Raw genomic sequence first — 19,800 nt, forward strand, 5'->3', positions numbered from 1 at the left:
CCGGTTTGCCTGGCCGGGGGTCCCTGGAGAAGGAAAGGTTGCATTAATGTACATTTATACGTTATGTAGGCTACTGTCAGAGCTCCGTGACTGGAGTACGGAAGGTGTTATCATCCCAGCAGCCCTAGTGGAGGTTGCCTAGGCAACAGCCGACTGAAGATTGGGTTGCTGTGGTGATGCTGGTCTTAGTCTATTATTAAACAGTCATGGTCTGTTAAGAGGAGATCACCAACGAGGATAGTCGGAGGGATAGAGGAACCGTTGTGTGAGCGTGTGTGTGAGAGTGTGTTTGTGTGTGTGTGTGTGTGTACGAGAGGAAGGTGTGTGTGCGTGTGTGCGTGTGCGTGCGTGCGTGCGTGCGTGTACGAGAGGAAGGTGTGTGTGTGTGAACGAGAGGAAGGTGTGTGTGACAGAAGTATATTGTGTGCATCATGAGTTGTCCAGGAGTGTTGTGAGTTAATCGTTTGTTCTCTTCCTAACCCTAACTGTCCTGTCTTTTTCAGAAAGAGAATGACCATCCAGGACAGTCTGCTTCATCCCTGGATCAAGGTCTGTCTAACACACTGTTAAAATAATTTTATATCTTAATGATGATAATCAATACGCCTTGACTAATTCCCAAGGTTTGTAAGACAATGGGTTAAATAATTAGGCAAGGACTCAGCTTTCTGCAAAAGGTTCATTCGGCTTTATTCAGAGAACGTTCTGAGGTCAAGATAACAAAACGGTCATTATATAGTTTATTCCTTACTTACGCACATGCATTTACACACAAACTGTTGGTGAACTGCATCTCCCCTTTGACTTCCCACACTGTTTATCACTATCCTGCTCTGCTTGTTCCTTTCCCTCAAGGTTAGGAACCCCTTGACGTTTCTACTCCCTTTACCATCTGGCCCCTGCCCTCTTGGGCCCACTAAATACACACACACATTTCTCTCCCCCTCCAGCCTCTACTAGACTTTCTGGGACTAATCGATCATTACATTGATTATTCATTAACCATGCTACATGACTTATAATTCATAATAATTTATTGATTCATTTACCTTTATTAGATAATTCTCTTACACACACACACACACACACACGATAAGTTATTTCTTTATTCACCTTATACAGGGAATGAGTGTTCATTCACTTCATAAAATCCTACTTGAAAATAAAGGGTAGCAGAATAATACACAATATGATCAATATAAAAAGGTATTGATAAGTGGATGTAATCTATTGATGTGATTAGTCATATATGTTCCTGTTTGTCCAATCAGCCAAAAGACTCCCAGCAGGCTCTCAGCAGGAAGGAGTCTGCTGTCAACATGGAGAAGTTTAAGAAGTTTGCTGCTCGGAGGAAATGGAAGGTACATTTATCTCTCTCCCTCCGTCTGTCTCTTTATCACTCTCCTATCTCTCTAGCTCTTCTATCTCTCCTATCTGTCTCTCCCTCTCTCTCTCCCTCTCTCTCTCTCTATCTCTTCTATCTATATCTCTCTCTCCCTGTTTTTCTCTCTCTCTCTGTCTCTCTCCTTCTCTCTGTCTGTCTCTGTGTGTCTCTCTCTCCCTCTCTATCTCTTCTATCTCTCTCTCTGTCTCTCTCTCTCTCTGTCTCTCTCTCTCTCTCTCTGTCTCTCTCTCTCTCTCTCTCTCTCTCTCTGTCCAGTCACATTGTCCATCGTATTGAGATGAGTCTGGTTATGATTCAACATAATTCAGACACAAAGCTCTAAGAGCCTGAAAACCATCAAACAAAGCTTATCTGTTTAGCTTAGTCACTCTAGTGTTGTTTAGTGAGCTGGGGGCGTGGCGTAGTGAGCTCTGGGGGTGTGGCGTAGTGAGCTCTGGGGGTGTGGCGTAGTGAGCTCTGGGGGCGTGGCGTAGTGAGCTCTGGGGGCGTGGCGTAGTGAGCTCTGGGGGCGTGGCGTAGTGAGCTCTGGGGGCGTGGCGTAGTGAGCTGTGGGGGCGTGGCGTGGTGAGCTGTGGGGGCGTGGCGTGGTGAGCTGTGGGGGCGGGGCGTGGTGAGCTGTGGGGGCGGGGCGTGGTGAGCCCTGGGGGCGTAGTGAGCCCTGGGGGCGTAGTGAGCCCTGGGGGCGTGGCGTAGTGAGCCCTGGGGGCGTGGCGTAGTGAGCCCTGGGGGCGTGGTGAGCTCTGGGGGCGTGGCGTGCTCTGGGGGCGTGGCGTAGTGAGCTCTGGGGCGTGGTGTAGTGAGCTCACTGCACTACATAACATTCTCTTCTCTCCTCCATCCTAATATTCTGTCTCTCTTCTTCTCTCCTGTCTTCCAGCAATCGGTGCGCCTCATCTCGTTGTGTAACCGTCTCTCTCGCTCCTTCCTGTCTAGAAGCAACATCAGTGTGGCTCGCAGTGATGACACGCTGGTAAGAACAACCCCTGTCCTAGACACACACACACACACACACACACTTCATATACATACACATAATCACACACACATTCATATACATACACACACACACATTCATATACATACACATAATCACACACACATTCATATACATACACAAAATCACACACACCGGTAAGATCTGTGAGACAACTCTATTCCACCCTGTTCCCTAAGTGGTGGTGCCCTACGTTCAGTCAGATCCTTATGAAGTACCATGTAAAACTGTTCCCTAAGTGGTGGTGCCCTACGTTCAGTCAGATCCTTATGAAGTACCATGTAAAACTGTTCCCTAAGTGGTGGTGCCCTACGTTCAGTCAGATCCTTATGAAGTACCATGTAAAACTGTTCCCTAAGTGGTGGTGCCCTACGTTCAGTCAGGTCCTTATGAAGTACCATGTAAAACTGTTCCCTAAGTGGTGGTGCCCTACGTTCAGTCAGGTCCTTATGAAGTACCATGTAAAACTGTTCCCTAAGTGGTGGTGCCCTACGTTCAGTCAGGTCCTTATGAAGTACCATGTAAAACTGTTCCCTAAGTGGTGGTGCCCTACGTTCAGTCAGATCCTTATGAAGTACCATGTAAAACTGTTCCCTAAGTGGTGGTGCCCTACGTTCAGTCAGATCCTTATGAAGTACCATGTTAAACTGTTCCCTAAGTGGTGGTGCCCTACGTTCAGTCAGATCCTTATGAAGTACCATGTAAAACTGTTCCCTAAGTGGTGGTGCCCTATGTTCAGTCAGGTCCTTATGAAGTACCATGTAAAACTGTTCCCTAAGTGGTGGTGCCCTACGTTCAGTCAGGTCCTTATGAAGTACCATGTAAAACTGTTCCCTAAGTGGTGGTGCCCTACATTCAGTCAGATCCTGTCTGGGTAGGATGGAGGGTAGTTTATGGGTAGGATGGAGGGCAGAGTCTGGGTAGGATGGAGGGCAGTGTCTGGGTAGGGTGGAGGGCAGTGTCTGGGTAGGGTGGAGGGCAGTGTCTGGGTAGGGTGGAGGGCAGTGTCTGGGTAGGATGGAGGGCAGTGTCTTGGTAGGATGGAGGGTAGTTTATGGGTAGGATGGAGGGTAGTTTCTGGGCAGGGTGGAGGGTAGTGTCTGGGTAGGGTGGAGGGTAGTGTCTGGGTAGGGTGGAGGGTAGTGTCTGGGTAGGGTGGAGGGTAGTGTCTGGGTAGGACGGAGGGTAGTGTCTGGGTAGGACGGGGGGCTAGTGTCTGGGTAGGACGGGGGGCTAGTGTCTGGGTAGGACGGGAGGGTAGTGTCTGGGTAGGGTGGAGGGTAGTGTCTGGGTAGGGTGGAGGGTAGTGTCTGGGTAGGATGGAGGGTAGTGTCTGGGTAGGATGGAGGGTCGTGTCTGGGTAGGATGGAGGGTCGTGTCTGGGTAGGATGGAGGGTCGTGTCTGGGTAGGATGGAGGGTCGTGTCTGGGTAGGATGGAGGGTCAAATCAAATTTATTTATATAGCCCTTCTTACATCAGCTGATATCTCAAAGTGCTGTACAGAAACCCAGCCTAAAACCCCAAACAGCAAGCAATGCAGGTGTAGAAGCACGGTGGCTAGGAAAAACTCCCTAGAAAGACCAAAACCTAGGAAGAAACCTAGAGAGGAACCAAGCTATGAGGGGTGGCCAGTCCTCTTCTGGCTGTGCCGGGTGGGGATTATAACAGCACATGGCCTAGATGTTCAAATGTTCATAAATGACCAGCATTGTCAAATAATAATAATCATAGTAGTTGTTGAGGGTGCAACAAGTCAGTAACACAAGAGTAAGTGTCAGTTGGCTTTTTCATAGCCGATCTTTGAGAGTATCTCTACCGCTCCTGCTGTCTCTAGAGAGTTGAAAACAGCAGGTCTGGGACAGGTAGCACGTCCGGTGAACAGGTCAGGGTTCCATAGCTGCAGGCAGAACAGTTGGAACTGGAGCAGCAGCACGGCCAGGTGAACTGGGGACAGCAAGGAGTCATCAAGCCAGGTAGTCCTGAGGCATGGTCCTAGGGCTCAGGTCCTCCGAGAGAGAGAAAGAAAGAAAGGGAAAGAGAGAATTAGAGAGAGCATATTTAAATTCACACAGGACACCGGAAGAGACAAGAGAAATACTCCAGATGTGACAGACTGACCCTAGCCCCCCGACACATAAACTACTGCATCGTGTCTGGGTAGGTTGGGGGGTCGTGTCTGGGTAGGATATGGGGGTCGTGTCTGGGTAGGATGGGGGGTCGTGACAGGGTAGGATGGATAAGGATAGCATAGCCCCTACACAAACTATTGCAGACAGGAGGTGTCAAGAGACACTGTGGTCGCGTCCGACGATACCCCCTGACAGGGCCAACCAGTCGGGATATAACCCCACCCACTGCCAATGCACAGCCCCCACACCACTAGAGGGAAATCTTCAAGCCACCAACTTACCACCCTGAGTAAAGGCAGAGTATAGCCCACGAATATCTCCCCAATGGCACAAGCCCGAGGCAGAGAATCCCAGTGGAGAGAGGGGAACTGGCCAGGCAGAGACAGCAAGGGCGGTTTGTCGCTCCAGTGCCTTTCCGTTCACCTTCACACTCCTGGGCCAGACTACACTCAATCATAGGACCTACTGAAGAGATGAGTCTTCAGTAAAGACTTAAAGGTTGAGACCGAGTCTGCATCTCTCACATGGATAAGCAGACCATTCCATAAAAATGTAGCTCTATAGGAGAAAGCCCTGCCTCCAGCTGTTTGCTTAGAAATTTTAGGGACAATAAGGAGGCCTACGTCTTGTGACCGTAGCGTACGTGTAGGTATGTACGGCAGGACCAAATCGGAGAGATAGGTAGGAGCAAGCCCATGTAATGCTTTGTAGGTTAGCAGTAAAACCTTAATCAGCCCTTGCCTTAAAAGGAAGCCAGTGTAGAGAGGCAAGCACTGGAGTAATATGATCCAATTTTTTGGTTCTAGTCAAGATTCTAGCAGCCGTGTTTAGCACTAACTAAAGTTTATTTAGTGCTTTATCCGGGTAGCCGGAAAGTAGAGCATTGCAGTAGTCTAACCTAGAAGTGACAAAAGCATGGATACATTTTTCTGCGTCATTTTTGGACAGAAAGTTTCAGACTTTTTCAATGTTACGTAGATGGGGAAAAAGCTGTCATTGAAACAGTCTTGACATGTTCGTCAAAAGAGAGATCAGGGTCCAGAGTAATTGCCGAGGTCCTTCAGTTTTATTTGAGACGACTGTACAACCATCAAGATTAATTGTCAGATCCAATAGCAGATCTCTTTGTTTCTTGGGACCTAGAACTAGCATCTCTGTTTTGTCCGAGTTTAAAAGTAAAACATTTGCCGTCATCCACTTCCTTGTGTCTGAAACACAGGCTTCCAGGGAGGGACATTTTGGGGTTTCACCACCACCGTTTCATCAAAATGTACAACTGTGTATCGTCCGCATAGCAGTGAAATTTAACATTATGTTTCCGAATGACATCACCAAGAGGTAAAATATATAGTATTTTTTGTTGTTGTATTTGTTATGATCCCCATTAGCTGCTGCCAAAGTGAAAACAATAGTGGTCCTAAAACGGAACCTTGAGGAACACCGAATTTTACAGTTGATTTGTCAGAGGACAACCCATCCACAGAGACAAACTGATGCAGATAAGATCTAAACCAGGCCAGAACTTGTCCATGTTGACCAATTTGGCTTTCCACTCTCTCCAAAAGAATATGGTGATCAATGGTATCAAAAGCAGCACTAAGATCTAGGAGCACGAGGACAGATGCAGAGCCTCGGTCTGACGTCATTAAAAGGTCATTTACCACCTTCACAAGTGTAGTCTCAGTGCTATGATGGGGTCTAAAACCAGACTGAAGCATTTCGTATACATTGTTTGTCTTCAGGAAGGCAGTGAGTTGCTTTTAACAGCTTCTTTTTTTTTATTGAGCGGAATGGGAGATTCGATACAGGCCGATTTTAGTTTTTTATATTTTCTGGGTCAAGGTTTGGCTTTTTCAGGAGAGGCTTTATTACTGCCACTTTTAGTGAGTTTGGTACACATCCGGTGGATAGGGAGACATTTATTATGTTTAACATAGGAGGGCCAAGCACAGGAAGCAGCTCTTTCAGTAGTTTAGTTGGACTAGGGTCCAGTTTGCAGCTTGACGGTTTAGAGACCATGTGTCAAGAGAAATAACATTAAAACACTTGAGTGTCTCCCTTGATCCTAGGTCCTGGCAGTGTTGTGCAGACTCAGGACAACTGAGCTTTGGAGGAATACGCAGATTTAAAGAGTAGTCTGTAATTTGCTTTCTAATGATCATGATCTTATCATCATAGGTCATGAATTTATCACTGCTGAAGTGAAAGCTATCCTCTCTTGACGAATGCTGCTTTTTAGTTAGCTTTGCAACAGTATCAAAAATACGTTTTAGGATTGTTCTTATTCTCCTCAATTAAGTTGGAAAAATAGGATGATTGAGCAGCAGTGAGGGCTCTTCGATACTGCACGGTACTGTCTTTCCAAGCTAGTCGGAAGACTTCCAGTTTGGTGTGGCGCCATTTCAATTTTCTGGAAGCTTGCTTCGGAGCTCAGGTATTTTCTATATACCAGGGAGATAGTTTATTATGACAAATGTTTTTAGTTTTTAGGGGTGCGACTGCATCTAGGGTATTACGCAAGGTTAAATTGAGTTCCTCAGTTCGGTGGTTAACCGATTTTTGTACTCTGACATACTTGGGTAGGTGGAGGGAGTCTGGAAGGGCATCTAGGAATCTTTTAAGTCTAATACTGCGGGTAATGGAGTCGCCAATGACATGTTTTTCAATTTGACAGCGCTAATGGTGGGAAGCTTCGGTGTCTCAGACCCCGTAACGGGCTGAGGAAAGACCAGAGGAGGCTCGGCCTCTGACTCCGACTCGCTTAATGGGGAGAACCGGTTGAAAGTTTCTGTCGGCTGCATGAGCGACACCGGTTGAGCATTCCTACAGCGTTTCCCTCCAGAAGCCATGAGAACGTTGTCCGGCTGCGGGGACCGTGTGAGGGGATTTATACTAACGTTACTATCTGTACTTACTGGTGGCACAGACGCTGTTTCATCCTTTCCTAAACTTAAATTACCCTTGCCTAACGATTGCATCTGAAGCCGTAAGGCGATCGTTCTCCTGTATATTATAAATACAACGACTGCATGTTAATGTTACGTCTGGTGGAGGTCGTGTAGAACCATGTCCAGATAAAGCGTCCGGGATGAAAAAAGGTGATGAAGGGGAAAAAAATATATATATAAAACAATAATTAAAAAGTAAAAACCGTGAAGTTGGCAGGTAGCAAAGTAACGTTAGCAACAAACCGCAGAGCAGCACGTAAACCAAGTCCACAAGACCGGACATGATGTCAAAACGCATATTTACTAACACCCCCCCTCTCTGTCTGTCCCTCCCCACCCCCCTCTCTGTCTGTCCCTCCCCACCCCCCTCTCTGTCTGTCCCTCCCCACCCCCCTCTCTGTCTGTCCCTCCCCACCCCCCTCTCTGTTACCTGAGCCTGTGTGATGACACCATACACCTGATGGAAACAAAATAACCCCTGTGGTGTGTCAATAGGATGAGGAAGACTCCTTTGTGATGAAGGCTATAATCCATGCGATAAACGACAACAACGTACCTGGCCTGCAGCACCTTCTGACTTCACTGACCAGCTATGACCTTAACCAGCCCAACAAGGTGAGAACACAGCTCTGTGTGTGTGTGTGTGTGGGGGTGTGTGTGTGTGTGTGTGTGTGTGTGTGTGTGTGTGTGTGTGTGTGTGTGTGTGTGTGTGTGTGTGTGTGTGTGTGTGTGTGTGTGTGTGTGTGTGTGTGTGTGTGTGTGTGTCTTCTCTGGGCTGCTCAGAACACCTTGTTAAGGAACCAGTCTCTACTATAATACTAACCCTGTCTTCTCTGGGCTGCTCAGAACACCTTGTTAAGGAATCAGTCTCTACTATAATACCAACCCTGTCTTCTCTGGGCTGCTCAGAACACCTTGTTAAGGAATCAGTCTCTACTATCATACTAACCCTGTCTTCTCTGGGCTGCTCAGAACACCTTGTTAAGGAATCAGTCTCTACTATCATACTAACCCTGTCTTCTCTGGGCTGCTCAGAACACCTTGTTAGGAATCAGTCTCTACTATCATACTAACCCTGTCTTCTCTGGGCTGCTCAGAACACCTTGTTAAGGAATCAGTCTCTACTATCATACCAACCCTGTCTTCTCTGGGCTGCTCAGAACACCTTGTTAAGGAATCAGTCTCTACTATCATACTAACCCTGTCTTCTCTGGGCTGCTCAGAACACCTTGTTAAGGAATCAGTCTCTACTATCATACTAACCCTGTCTTCTCTGGGCTGCTCAGAACACCTTGTTAAGGAATCAGTCTCTACTATCATACTAACCCTGTCTTCTCTGGGCTGCTCAGAACACCTTGTTAAGGAATCAGTCTCTACTTCTCTGGGCTGCTCAGAACACCTTGTTCAGGAATCAGTCTCTACTATCATAATAACCCTGTCTTCTCTGGGCCGCTCAGAACACCTTGTTAAGGAATCAGTCTCTACTATCATACTAACCCTGTCTTCTAAGGACCTCTGATCGTCCCTCCATTCTACTGGCTAATGTACAGTCACTAGATAATAAGATGGAGGACCTCTGATCGTCCCTCCATTCTACTGGCTAATGTACAGTCACTAGATAATAAGATGGAGGACCTCTGATCGTCCCTCCATTCTACTGGCTAATGTACAGTCACTAGATAATAAGATGGAGGACCTCTGATCATCCCTCCATTCTACTGGCTAATGTACAGTCACTAGATAATAAGATGGAGGACCTCTGATCGTCCCTCCATTCTACTGGCTAATGTACAGTCACTAGATAATAAGATGGAGGACCTCTGATCGTCCCTCCATTCTACTGGCTAATGTACAGTCACTAGATAATAAGATGCAGGACCTCTGATCGTCCCTCCATTCTACTGGCTAATGTACAGTCACTAGATAATAAGATGGAGGACCTCTGATCGTCCCTCCATTCTACTGGCTAATGTACAGTCACTAGATAATAAGATGGAGGACCTCTGATCGTCCCTCCATTCTACTGGCTAATGTACAGTCACTAGATAATAAGATGGAGGACCTCTGATCGTCCCTCCATTCTACTGGCTAATGTACAGTCACTAGATAATAAGATGGAGGACCTCTGATCGTCCCTCCATTCTACTGGCTAATGTACAGTCACTTGATAATTGAAGACTTCTAATCACGGATTTATTACCAACTGGACTGTCAAAACGGCAATATTCTTTCCTTTTCAAAAACATGGCTCTCAGACAAGATTCCCCCCACAGCTATCCAATTGGATGGATTCTCCATTCACCGGGCGGTTGAGTCGGGGAAATCGAGGGGGGAGGGGTTTGCATGTTAATCAACTCCAACTGGTGTGCTAATTCCAATGCGGTGGAAGTGTTAATCCACTGTTCACCCGTCTTGGAAAACCTGATGGTCAAATGCCGACCCTTCTACCTCCCGAGGGAGTTTTCAGCTGTTATAGTGACTGCTGTACACATTCCACCTCAGGACAAGAAAAATAACAAGCTGGCCTTAACGAACTGTACAAGGCTATAAACAAGCAGGAAAACCTTCACCCAGAGGCTGCCTTTCTGGTTGCCGGCGATTTAAATTCGACGTCACTAAGACATGTGATGCCCAACTTCCACTAGGGGTGATAAAGTCCTAGACCACTGCTATTCTACCCACACGCCCGCATACAAGGCCCTCCCTCATTCGCCATTTGGCAAATCAGATCATGATGCCGTACTCTTGCTTCCTGTTTACAAGCAGAAATACCCACGATTCGCTCTGTTGAGAAATGGTCACCAGTTAGAGGTTATGCTACAGGACTGCTTTGCTAGTGCTGATTGGAATGTTTCGAGATCCACCGATAACACTGATGAACTAACCACCTCCGTCACCGGCTTCATTAGAACATGCATCGGTGACGTTGTCCCCACGGTGACGTTGTCCCCACGGTGTCGTTGTGCCACGGTGACGTTGTGCCCACGGTGACGTTGTGCCCACGGTGACGTTGTGCCCACGGTGACGTTGTGCCCACGGTGACGTTGTCCCCACCGTGTTTCCCCAATCAAAAGCCCTGGATTAACACTGAGGTTGGTGCTAAACTAAAGAACAGGGCTACCACACACAGAACTATTATAGACAACCCCGATGCTACGGCCCGAAGACAGCCGGCCCTGATGCTACGGCCCGAAGACAGCCGGCCCTGATGCTACGGCCCGAAGACAGCCGGCCCTGATGCTACGGCCCGAAGACAGCCGGCCCTGATGCTACGGCCCGAAGACAGCCGGCCCTGATGCTACGGCCCGAAGACAGCCGGCCCTGATGCTACGGCCGGAGACAGCCGGCCCTGATGCTACGGCCCGAAGACAGGAAGAAGTACAAGAAGGCCGGCTATGACCTGCACAGAGTCATCAAACGAGCAAAAGGGCAATGTAGGAATAATGTGGAATCATATTACACAGGCTCCGACGCTCAGTCCATTACGGATTACAAAGGAAGACCCAACCGTGATCAGCCCAACGATGCCACTCTACCAGTAATTTTCAACCTCTCCTTGTCCCAGTCCCAGGGAGGGAGGGAGGGAGGGGAGACGCATAGAGGAGGGAGAGAGAGAGGAACTGAAACTACTGCTGTATTGTACACCACTTCAACTACCGCTGAGCTTAGAGGGACGGCCCGCTTGGCAATTACTAACACCCCCCTCTCTCTCTGTCTGTCCCTCCTCACACCCCCTCTCTGTCTGTCCCTCCCCACCCCCCCTCTCTGTCTGTCCCTCCCCACCCCCCTCTCTGTCTGTCCCTCCTCACCACCCTCTCTGTCTGTCCCTCCCCCACCCCCCTCTCTGTCGGTCCCTCCCCACCCCCCCTCTCTGTCTGTCCCTCCCCACCCCCCTCTCTGTCTGTCCCTCCCCACCCCCCTCTCTGTCTGTCCCTCCCCACCCCCCTCTCTGTCTGTCCCTCCCTCCCCACCCCCCTCTCTGTCTGTCCCTCCCTCCTCACCCCCCTCTCTGTCTGTCCCTCCCTCCTCACCCCCCTCTCTGTCTGTCCCTCCCTCCTCACCCCCCTCTCTGTCTGTCCCTCCCTCCTCACCCCCCTCTCTGTCTGTCCCTCCCTCCTCACCCCCCTCTCTGTCTGTCCCTCCCTCCTCACCCCCCTCTCTCTGTCCCTCCTCACCCCCCTCTCTGTCTGTACTTCCCCACCCCCCTCTCTGTCTGTCCCTCCCCACCCCCCTCTCTGTCTGTCCCTCCCCACCCCCCTCTCTGTCTGTCCCTCCCCACCCCCCTCTCTGTCTGTCCCTCCCCACCCCCCTCTCTGTATGTCCGTCCCCACCCCCCTCTCTGTATGTATTTACTAACACTGTGTAAATTATCATAAAATAATTAAAGTTAATGGAATTTCCTCTACCATGCTTTCCTCTGTGTGTGTGTGTGTGTGTGTGTGTGTGTGTGTGTGTGTGTGTGTGTGTGTGTGTGTGTGTGTGTGTGTGTGTGTGTGTGTGTGTGTGTGTGTGTGTGTGTGTGTGTGTGTGTGTGTGTGTGTGTGTGTGTGTGTGTGTGTGTGTGTGTGTGTGTAGAACGGGACTCCCCCCCTCCTGATTGCAGCAGGCTGTGGGAACATTCAGATCATTAATGTGCTGATGGAGAAAGGAGCTGAGATACAGGCCCACGACAAGGTACACACACTACCACGACAAGGTACACACACTACCACGACAAGGTACACACACTCCCACGACAAGGTACACACACTCCCACGACAAGGTACACACACTCTCACGACAAGGAGCTGAGATACAGGCCCACGACAAGGTACACACACTCTCACGACAAGGAGCTGAGATACAGGCCCACGACAAGGTACACACACTCCCACGACAAGGTACACACACTACCACGACAAGGCACACACACTACCACGACAAGGTACACACACTCCCACGACAAGGCACATACACTACCACGACAGATTTTTTATGAAATATCTACATAGGCGTACAGAGGCCCATTATCAGCAACCATCACTCCTGTTTAAAAGGCTAATTGATCATTAGAAAACCCTTTTGCAATTATGTTAGCACAGCTGAAAACTGTTGTTCTGATTAAAGAAGCAATACAACTGGCCTTCTTTAGACCAGTTGAGTATCTGGAGCATCAGCATTTATGAGTTTGATTACAGGCTCAACTTCTTAAATCAGGACAACAGTTTTCAGCTGTGCTAACATAATTGCAAAATGGTTTTCTAATGATCAATTAGCCTTTTAAAGTGATAAACTTGGATTAGCTAACACAACGTGCCATTGGAACACAGGAGTGATGGTTGCTGATAATGGGCCTCTGTACGCCCATGTAGATATTTCATAAAAAATCTGCCGTTTCCACCTGCAATAGTCATTTACAACATTAATGTCTACACTGTATTTCTGATCAATTTGATGTTATTTTAATGGACCAAAAATTGGTTTTTCTTTCAAAAACAAGGATATTTCTAAGCGACCCCAAACTTTTGAACGGTGGTGTAGATATTATCAAATGTCCGTAGAAATTCAACAAGTTTTTCATTTTTGGGTTCCTTTGATTAAATGTGATGGAGTGTTTTGAGAGGTGGAGAATATTTGAAGGCTAGTTGTTAAACCAGCCATCTAGCTGGATGGGATGAGGTGGGATGAGGGGTGATGAGGGGTGATGAGATGGGATGAGGGGTGATGAGATGGGATGAGGGGTGATGAGGGGAGATGGGATGAGGGGTGATGAGGGGTGATGAGATGGGATGAGATGGGATGAGGTGGGATGAGGTGGGATGAGATGGGGTGATGAGGTGTGATGAGATGGGATGAGGTGTGATGAGATGGGATGAGGGGTGATGAGGTGGGATGAGGGGGGATGAGGGGTGATGAGATGGAATGAGGTGTGATGAGATGGAATGAGGTGTGATGAGGGGTGATGAGATGGGATGAGGGGTGTTGAGGTGGGATGAGGGGTGTTGAGGTGGGATGAGGGGTGTTGAGATGGGATGAGGGGTGTTGAGGTGGGATGAGGGGTGTTGAGATGGGATGAGGGCTGATGAGATGGGATGAGGGGTGATGAGGTGGGATGAGAGGGGGGATATGAGGGGTGAGATGGGATGAGGGGTGATGAGATGGGATGAGGAGGGGTGATGAGATGGGATGAGGGGTGATGAGGTGGGATGAGATGGGATAAGGGGTGGTGAGGGGTGATAAGGGGTGATGAGGGGTGATAAGGTGGGATGAGGGGTGATGAGATGGGATGAAGGGGGATGGGATGAGGGGGGATGAGGTGGGATGAGGGGTGATGAGATGGGGTGATGGGATGAGGGGTGATGGGATGAGGGGTGATGAGGTGGGATGAGGGGTGATGAGGGGGGATGAGGTGTGATGAGATGGGATGAGGTGGGATGAGGGGTGATGAGGGGTGATGAGATGGGATGAGGGGGTGAGGTGGGATGAGGGGTGATGAGGGGTGATGAGATGGGATGAGGTGGGATGAGGGGTGTTGAGATGGGATGAGGGGTGATGAGGGGTGGAGAGGGGGGATGAGGGGTGATGAGATGGGATGAGGGGTGATGAGATGGGATGAGGGGGGATGAGGTGGGATGAGGGGTGATGAGATGGGATGAGGGGTGGTGAGGGGTGATGGGATGAGGGGTGATGAGATGGGATGAGGGGGGATGAGGTGGGATGAGGGGTGATGAGATGGGATGAGGGGTGGTGAGGGGTGATGAGATGGGATGAGGGGTGATGAGATGGGATGAGGTGGGATGAGGTGGGATGAGGGGTGATGAGGGGGGATGAGGGGTGATGAGATGGGATGAGGGGTGATATGAGGGGGTGGGGGGATGAGGGGTGATGAGATGGGATGAGGGGTGATATGAGGTGGGATGAGGGGTCATGAGGTGGGATGAGGGGTGTTGAGATGGGATGAGGGGTGTTGAGATGGGATGAGGGGTGATGAGATGGGATGAGGGGTGATGAGGTGGGATATGAGGGGGGATATGAGGGGTGAGATGGGATGAGGGGTGATGAGATTGGATGAGGGGGGGTGATGAGATGGGATGAGGGGTGATGAGGTGGGATGAGGGGTGATGAGATGGGATAAGGGGTGATGAGGGGTGATGAGATGGGATGAGGGTTGATGAGGGGTGATGAGATGGGATGAGGGGGGATGGGATGAGGGGGGATGAGATGGGATGAGGGGTGGTGAGGGGTGATGGGATGAGGGGTGATGAGATGGGATGAGGTGGGATGAGGGGGGATGAGGTGGGATGAGGGGTGATGAGATGGGGTGAGGGGTGATGAGATGGGATGAGGGGAGATGGGATGAGGGGTAATGAGGGGTGATGAGGTGGGATGAGGGGTGGGATGAGGTGGGATGAGGTGTGATTAACAGACACACTACAAACCATTCTAATGTAGCTTAAGTAATCGAATGTTGCCCGTTTGAACCATTTGTGCTGCACATCCCAGTGTCTGACTGTACCCATTAAACCTCAGAGTGGAGCGAACGCCATCTACTACGCAGGAAGACACGGCCACGTGGAGACCCTCAGGTTCCTGCATGAAAAGACCTGCCCTCTGGACGTCCAAGATAAGGTGATCACAACACACTCCAGTCAGTCTATCAGGCCCCTCGAATGGCTCACCCCCCCCTTTCCTCCCCACACACTACGGCTGTGTCGGTCATGGAGTTTTTGGGTGACGGTAATTGGCCATGAATAGAATGATTCGAAACGGCTTTCCCATTCAAGTCCGTGACTTCATAATGGGTGGACTGGCGGCCGTTGCGAGGAGCAAAGCAGATAGTAAAAACAGGAAGTAGAACCAGGAAGTGTACCCATCAATACGAGCTGTGATTTGTTGTCAACTCAACTGACTTTCCAAAAACTGCTTTGAATTGCATGAGCCACATCAATAACATTCTGTTACCATGGAAGTTATTGCATCACAATACCAGGCAGCCATTGCCAGTGTACCCATTAGTTTACCAGTCAAAAGCCTGGCCATCTAGTCTACATTCGGGTTGTTTGTTCAGTAATTATATATATTTTTTAAACAATACAGTTTTAATGTTTATTTTCATGACAGTCTTCATCCATAACCGTCGGTTACACGCTTATACAGTAGTATGCCAGTCCTAACACGCTACCTTTAGGCAGAAGGGCCCAGTCATCAGAGTTCAATCATTCCTGGATTTATCTGCTTTATTTGCTGTTGCCATGGAGACTGTGCTAGAGACGCTTCACTCCTCTCTAGATCACTACGCCTACCCGACTGGCCGGCCAGGATGGCATCGGCTGATACCCTGGTGTTTTACGTCACACAAACCCCTTCAATGGGAATAGAATATTGTTTCAGGGTGTGCCTAGATGTTTATACTGCAGAAGGACTGTGTTTGTGTGTGTGTTGTGCCATGACACCCAACATTTAGATTAGTCTGTAATGGTTTCTGTAGTTAGAAATAGAGCAGATGAGCCAGAAACATTATTTTGTTCAAATATAATTTGTTCTCTTGCCCATTTTAATTGATATTGTACCTAACATCTGTTTTGGATCAAACTTTTTTCTAACAATGAGTAAGACATGAGGAATACAAAGAACTGGTCAAAAGTCATCCAGGGACCCCTCCCCACCCCAACAACCAAAACATTAAACACCTTCCTAATATTGAGTTATTCCCCTCAGAACAGCCTCAATTCGTCAGGTCATGGACATTACAAGGTGTCCAAAGTGTTCCACAGGGATGCTGGTCCATGTTGACTCCAATGCTTCCCACATGTCAAGTTGGCTGGATGTCCTTTGGGTGGTGGACCATTCTTGATACACACAGGAAACTGTTGAGTGTGAAAAACCCAGCAGCACTGCAGTTCTTGACACAAACCAGTGTGCCTGGCACCTACTACCATACCCTGTTCAACAGCACTTAAATGTTTTGTTTTGCTAATTCAACCTATGAATGGCACACACATACAATCCATGTCTCAAGGTTTAAAAATCCTTTAACCTGTCTCCTCCCCTTCATCTACACTGATTGAAGTGGATTTAACATGTGACATCAATAAGGGATCATAGCTTTCACCTGGTCAGTCTATGTCATGGAAAGAGCAGGTGTTCCTAATTTTCTGTACACTCAGTGTAGTATCAGCATGACCAGTAGTATGAAGCTGCGGCTTGGAGTATTGTTTCTTCATCTTATGTAATGTATTGTCAGTGAATCTGGTGATGTTCTGTTTCCCCTGCTCAGTGAAATGAGTCATTGAAGTTATGTCCGTAGCTTCCCTGTGGCTCAGTTGGTAGAGCATGGTGTTTGCAACGCCAGGGTTGTGGGTTCGATTCCCACGGCATGAAATTAAATTAAATGTATGAAATGTATGCATTCACTACTGTAAGTCGCTCTGGATAAGAGCTTCTGCTAAATGACTAAAATGTAAAATGTAAATGGAATGTCCCATCCTTCATCCTGGTATTACCAGGTTCTGACCACTAGATGGTGCTATAATACTGGTTGTTGGGGGGGGGGGGGGGGGGCTTTTGACCATTTCTTTGGATTCCAATGGCTAACTCACTGTTACTAAAAAAGTTTGGTCCAAATCGGGTTTTTGGGTACTATATTTATTGCATATTATATAAATCCTATAAATTAAAAAGGCCCATTTGAGTGCAATCAATTAGCTTAATTTAAAAAAATCTAATTTTATTTCAACGAAATAATGTTGCAGGAATGCTAATGTTATCTGTTTCTAACAACAGAAATGATTTCAGAACAATCTGACACGGTGGGTGTTGAAATCCTTTCTGGGTGCTTTTTGTGGTGGAACGACCCGTGTGTGTGATTATGCTGTGTTGCTGTTACAGAGTGGAGAGACAGCCCTCCACGTGGCAGCTCGCTATGGCAATGTGGATGTGGTCCAATACCTGTGTAGTATCCATGCCAACCCAGACCTTTCAGACAGGGTACGTATACACACACCACACACATACACACACACGCGCAGACCAGTCACAGCGTACGTTCTGAGTTTGTACTGAATACTGTACTGTATCATTCATTAGAATTTTGAGCGTAAAAAAGCCAGCAGCGCTGTAGTTCTTGACACAAACCGGTGCGCCTGGCACCTACTACCATACCCCGTTCTGAGCCAGTGTTTCTTGCCCATTCACCCTCTGAATGGCACACATACACAATCCATGTCTCAGTTGTCTCAAGGCTAAAAATCCTTCTTTAACCAGTCTCCTCCCCTTCATCTACACTGATTGAAGTGGATTTAACAAGAGACATCAATAAGAGATCATAACTTTCACCTGGATTCACCTGGTCAGTCTATCATGGAAAGAGTAGATGTTCCTAATGTTTTGTACACTCAGTGCATTTTAGCAAGTAAATGAGACAACAAGTGCATAATGTATATCGTGTGTTAACCTGATGAGGTATGTCACGTGTTAACCTGATGAGGTATGTCACGTGTTAACCTGATGAGGTATGTCACATGTTAACCTGATGCGGTATCTCACGTGTTAACCTGATGAGGTATCTCACGTGTTAACCTGATGAGGTATCTCACGTGTTAACCTGATGAGGTATCTCACGTGTTAACCTGATGAGGTATCTCACGTGTTAACCTGATGAGGTATGTCACGTGTTAACCTGATGAGGTATGTCACGTGTTAACCTGATGAGGTATCTCACGTGTTAACCTGATGAGGTATGTCACGTGTTAACCTGATGAGGTATCTCACGTGTTAACCTGATGAGGTATCTCACGTGTTAACCTGATGAGGTATCTCACGTGTTAACCTGATGAGGTATCTCACGTGTTAACCTGATGAGGTATGTCACGTGTTAACCTGATGAGGTATGTCACGTGTTAACCTGATGAGGTATGTCACGTGTTAACCTGATGAGGTATCTCACGTGTTAACCTGATGAGGTATCTCACGTGTTAACCTGATGAGGTATCTCACGTGTTAACCTGATGAGGTATCTCACGTGTTAACCTGATGAGGTATGTCACGTGTTAACCTGATGAGGTATGTCACGTGTTAACCTGATGAGGTATGTCACGTGTTAACCTGATGATGTATGTCACGTGTTAACCTGATGAGGTATGTCACGTGTTAACCTGATGAGGTATCTCACGTGTTAACCTGATGAGGTATGTCACGTGTTAACCTGATGAGGTACAGTGCATTCGGAAAGTATTCAGACACCTTGACTTTTTCCAAAGCTACCAACCGTTAGATCAGGAGGGATAGCAGCGTTGTTCTGTACCAACCGTTTGATCAGGAGGGATAGCAGCGTTGTTCTGTACCAACCTTTAGATCAGGAGGGATAGCAGCGTTGTTCTGTACCGACCGTTAGATCAGGAGGGATAGCAGTGTGGTTCTGTACCGACCGTTAGATCAGGAGGGATAGCAGCGTTGTTCTGTACCAACCTTTAGATCAGGAGGGATAGCAGCGTTGTTCTGTACCGACCGTTAGATCAGGAGGGATAGCAGTGTGGTTCTGTACCGACCGTTAGATCAGGAGGGATAGCAGCGTTGTTCTGTATAAACCGTTAGATCAGGAGGGATAGCAGCGTTGTTCTGTACCAACCGTTAGATCAGGAGGGATAGCAGTGTTGTCCTGTATAAACCGTTAGATCAGGAGGGATAGCAGCGTTGTTCTGTATAAACCGTTAGATCAGGAGGGGTATCAGCATTAGAAAAGCACCATGCTACTGTCTTGTTCTCTCTGACAGATAGTTGTTGACTTGATAATGTAATTTGATGTTAGTTGATAATGTTAGTTGATAATGAAAGTTGATAATGTCATTTGATAATGTTAGTTGATAATGTTAGTTGTAAAGAGAACCACAGACAGTTTTTCCAAGCTTAAGGTAGTGGTTAGGATAGTTTTGTGATCATTTTGATTCCACTAGAAGTGAAAAGGAGTGGCATTAAGTCCCAAACCGACTCGTACCAGGCTACTTCAGATAGATTAGGAGCTGCCGTGTTGGTATCCTTATAACCCTCCCCTCCTCTCCTCATCAGGAGCAGGAAACCCCACTCCACTGTGCGTCGTGGCATGGCTACTTCTCGGTGGCCAGGACACTATGCCAGGCGGGGTGCCAGGTTAATGCCAAGAACAGGGATGGAGAGAGCCCCCTCCTCACTGCCTCTGCCAGGGGGTTCGCTGATATAGTAGAGTGTCTGATAGAACATGGCGCTGACCTCAACTCTACTGACAAGGTAATGCTATGGCTATACTATTACTATATTATTACTATACTATTACTATGATATTACCTTACTATGACTATACTATGACTTTT

The 19,800-nt window shown here is 47.9% G+C and overlaps 1 protein-coding gene across 5 annotated transcripts in view; it reads left to right on the forward strand.

Annotated features, from left to right (window-relative positions):
- The window catches only part of dapk1 (death-associated protein kinase 1), a 178,927-nt gene that overhangs the window by 100,436 nt on the left and 58,691 nt on the right, over positions 1 to 19,800 (forward strand). For all 5 annotated transcript variants that reach the window (XM_045695458.2, XM_045695459.2, XM_082961588.1 and 2 more), the window contains 8 exons: positions 504 to 549; positions 1,272 to 1,361; positions 2,283 to 2,375; positions 7,973 to 8,092; positions 12,053 to 12,151; positions 14,987 to 15,085; positions 17,345 to 17,443; positions 19,520 to 19,717. In XM_045695458.2, the coding sequence (XP_045551414.2) occupies positions 504 to 549; positions 1,272 to 1,361; positions 2,283 to 2,375; positions 7,973 to 8,092; positions 12,053 to 12,151; positions 14,987 to 15,085; positions 17,345 to 17,443; positions 19,520 to 19,717 (844 nt within the window). The remainder of the gene's footprint in view (positions 1 to 503; positions 550 to 1,271; positions 1,362 to 2,282; positions 2,376 to 7,972; positions 8,093 to 12,052; positions 12,152 to 14,986; positions 15,086 to 17,344; positions 17,444 to 19,519; positions 19,718 to 19,800) is intronic.

This window comes from Salmo salar, chromosome 15, assembly GCF_965601325.2.
Source record: "Salmo salar chromosome 15, fSalSal1, whole genome shotgun sequence".
Lineage (NCBI taxonomy): Eukaryota > Metazoa > Chordata > Actinopteri > Salmoniformes > Salmonidae > Salmo > Salmo salar.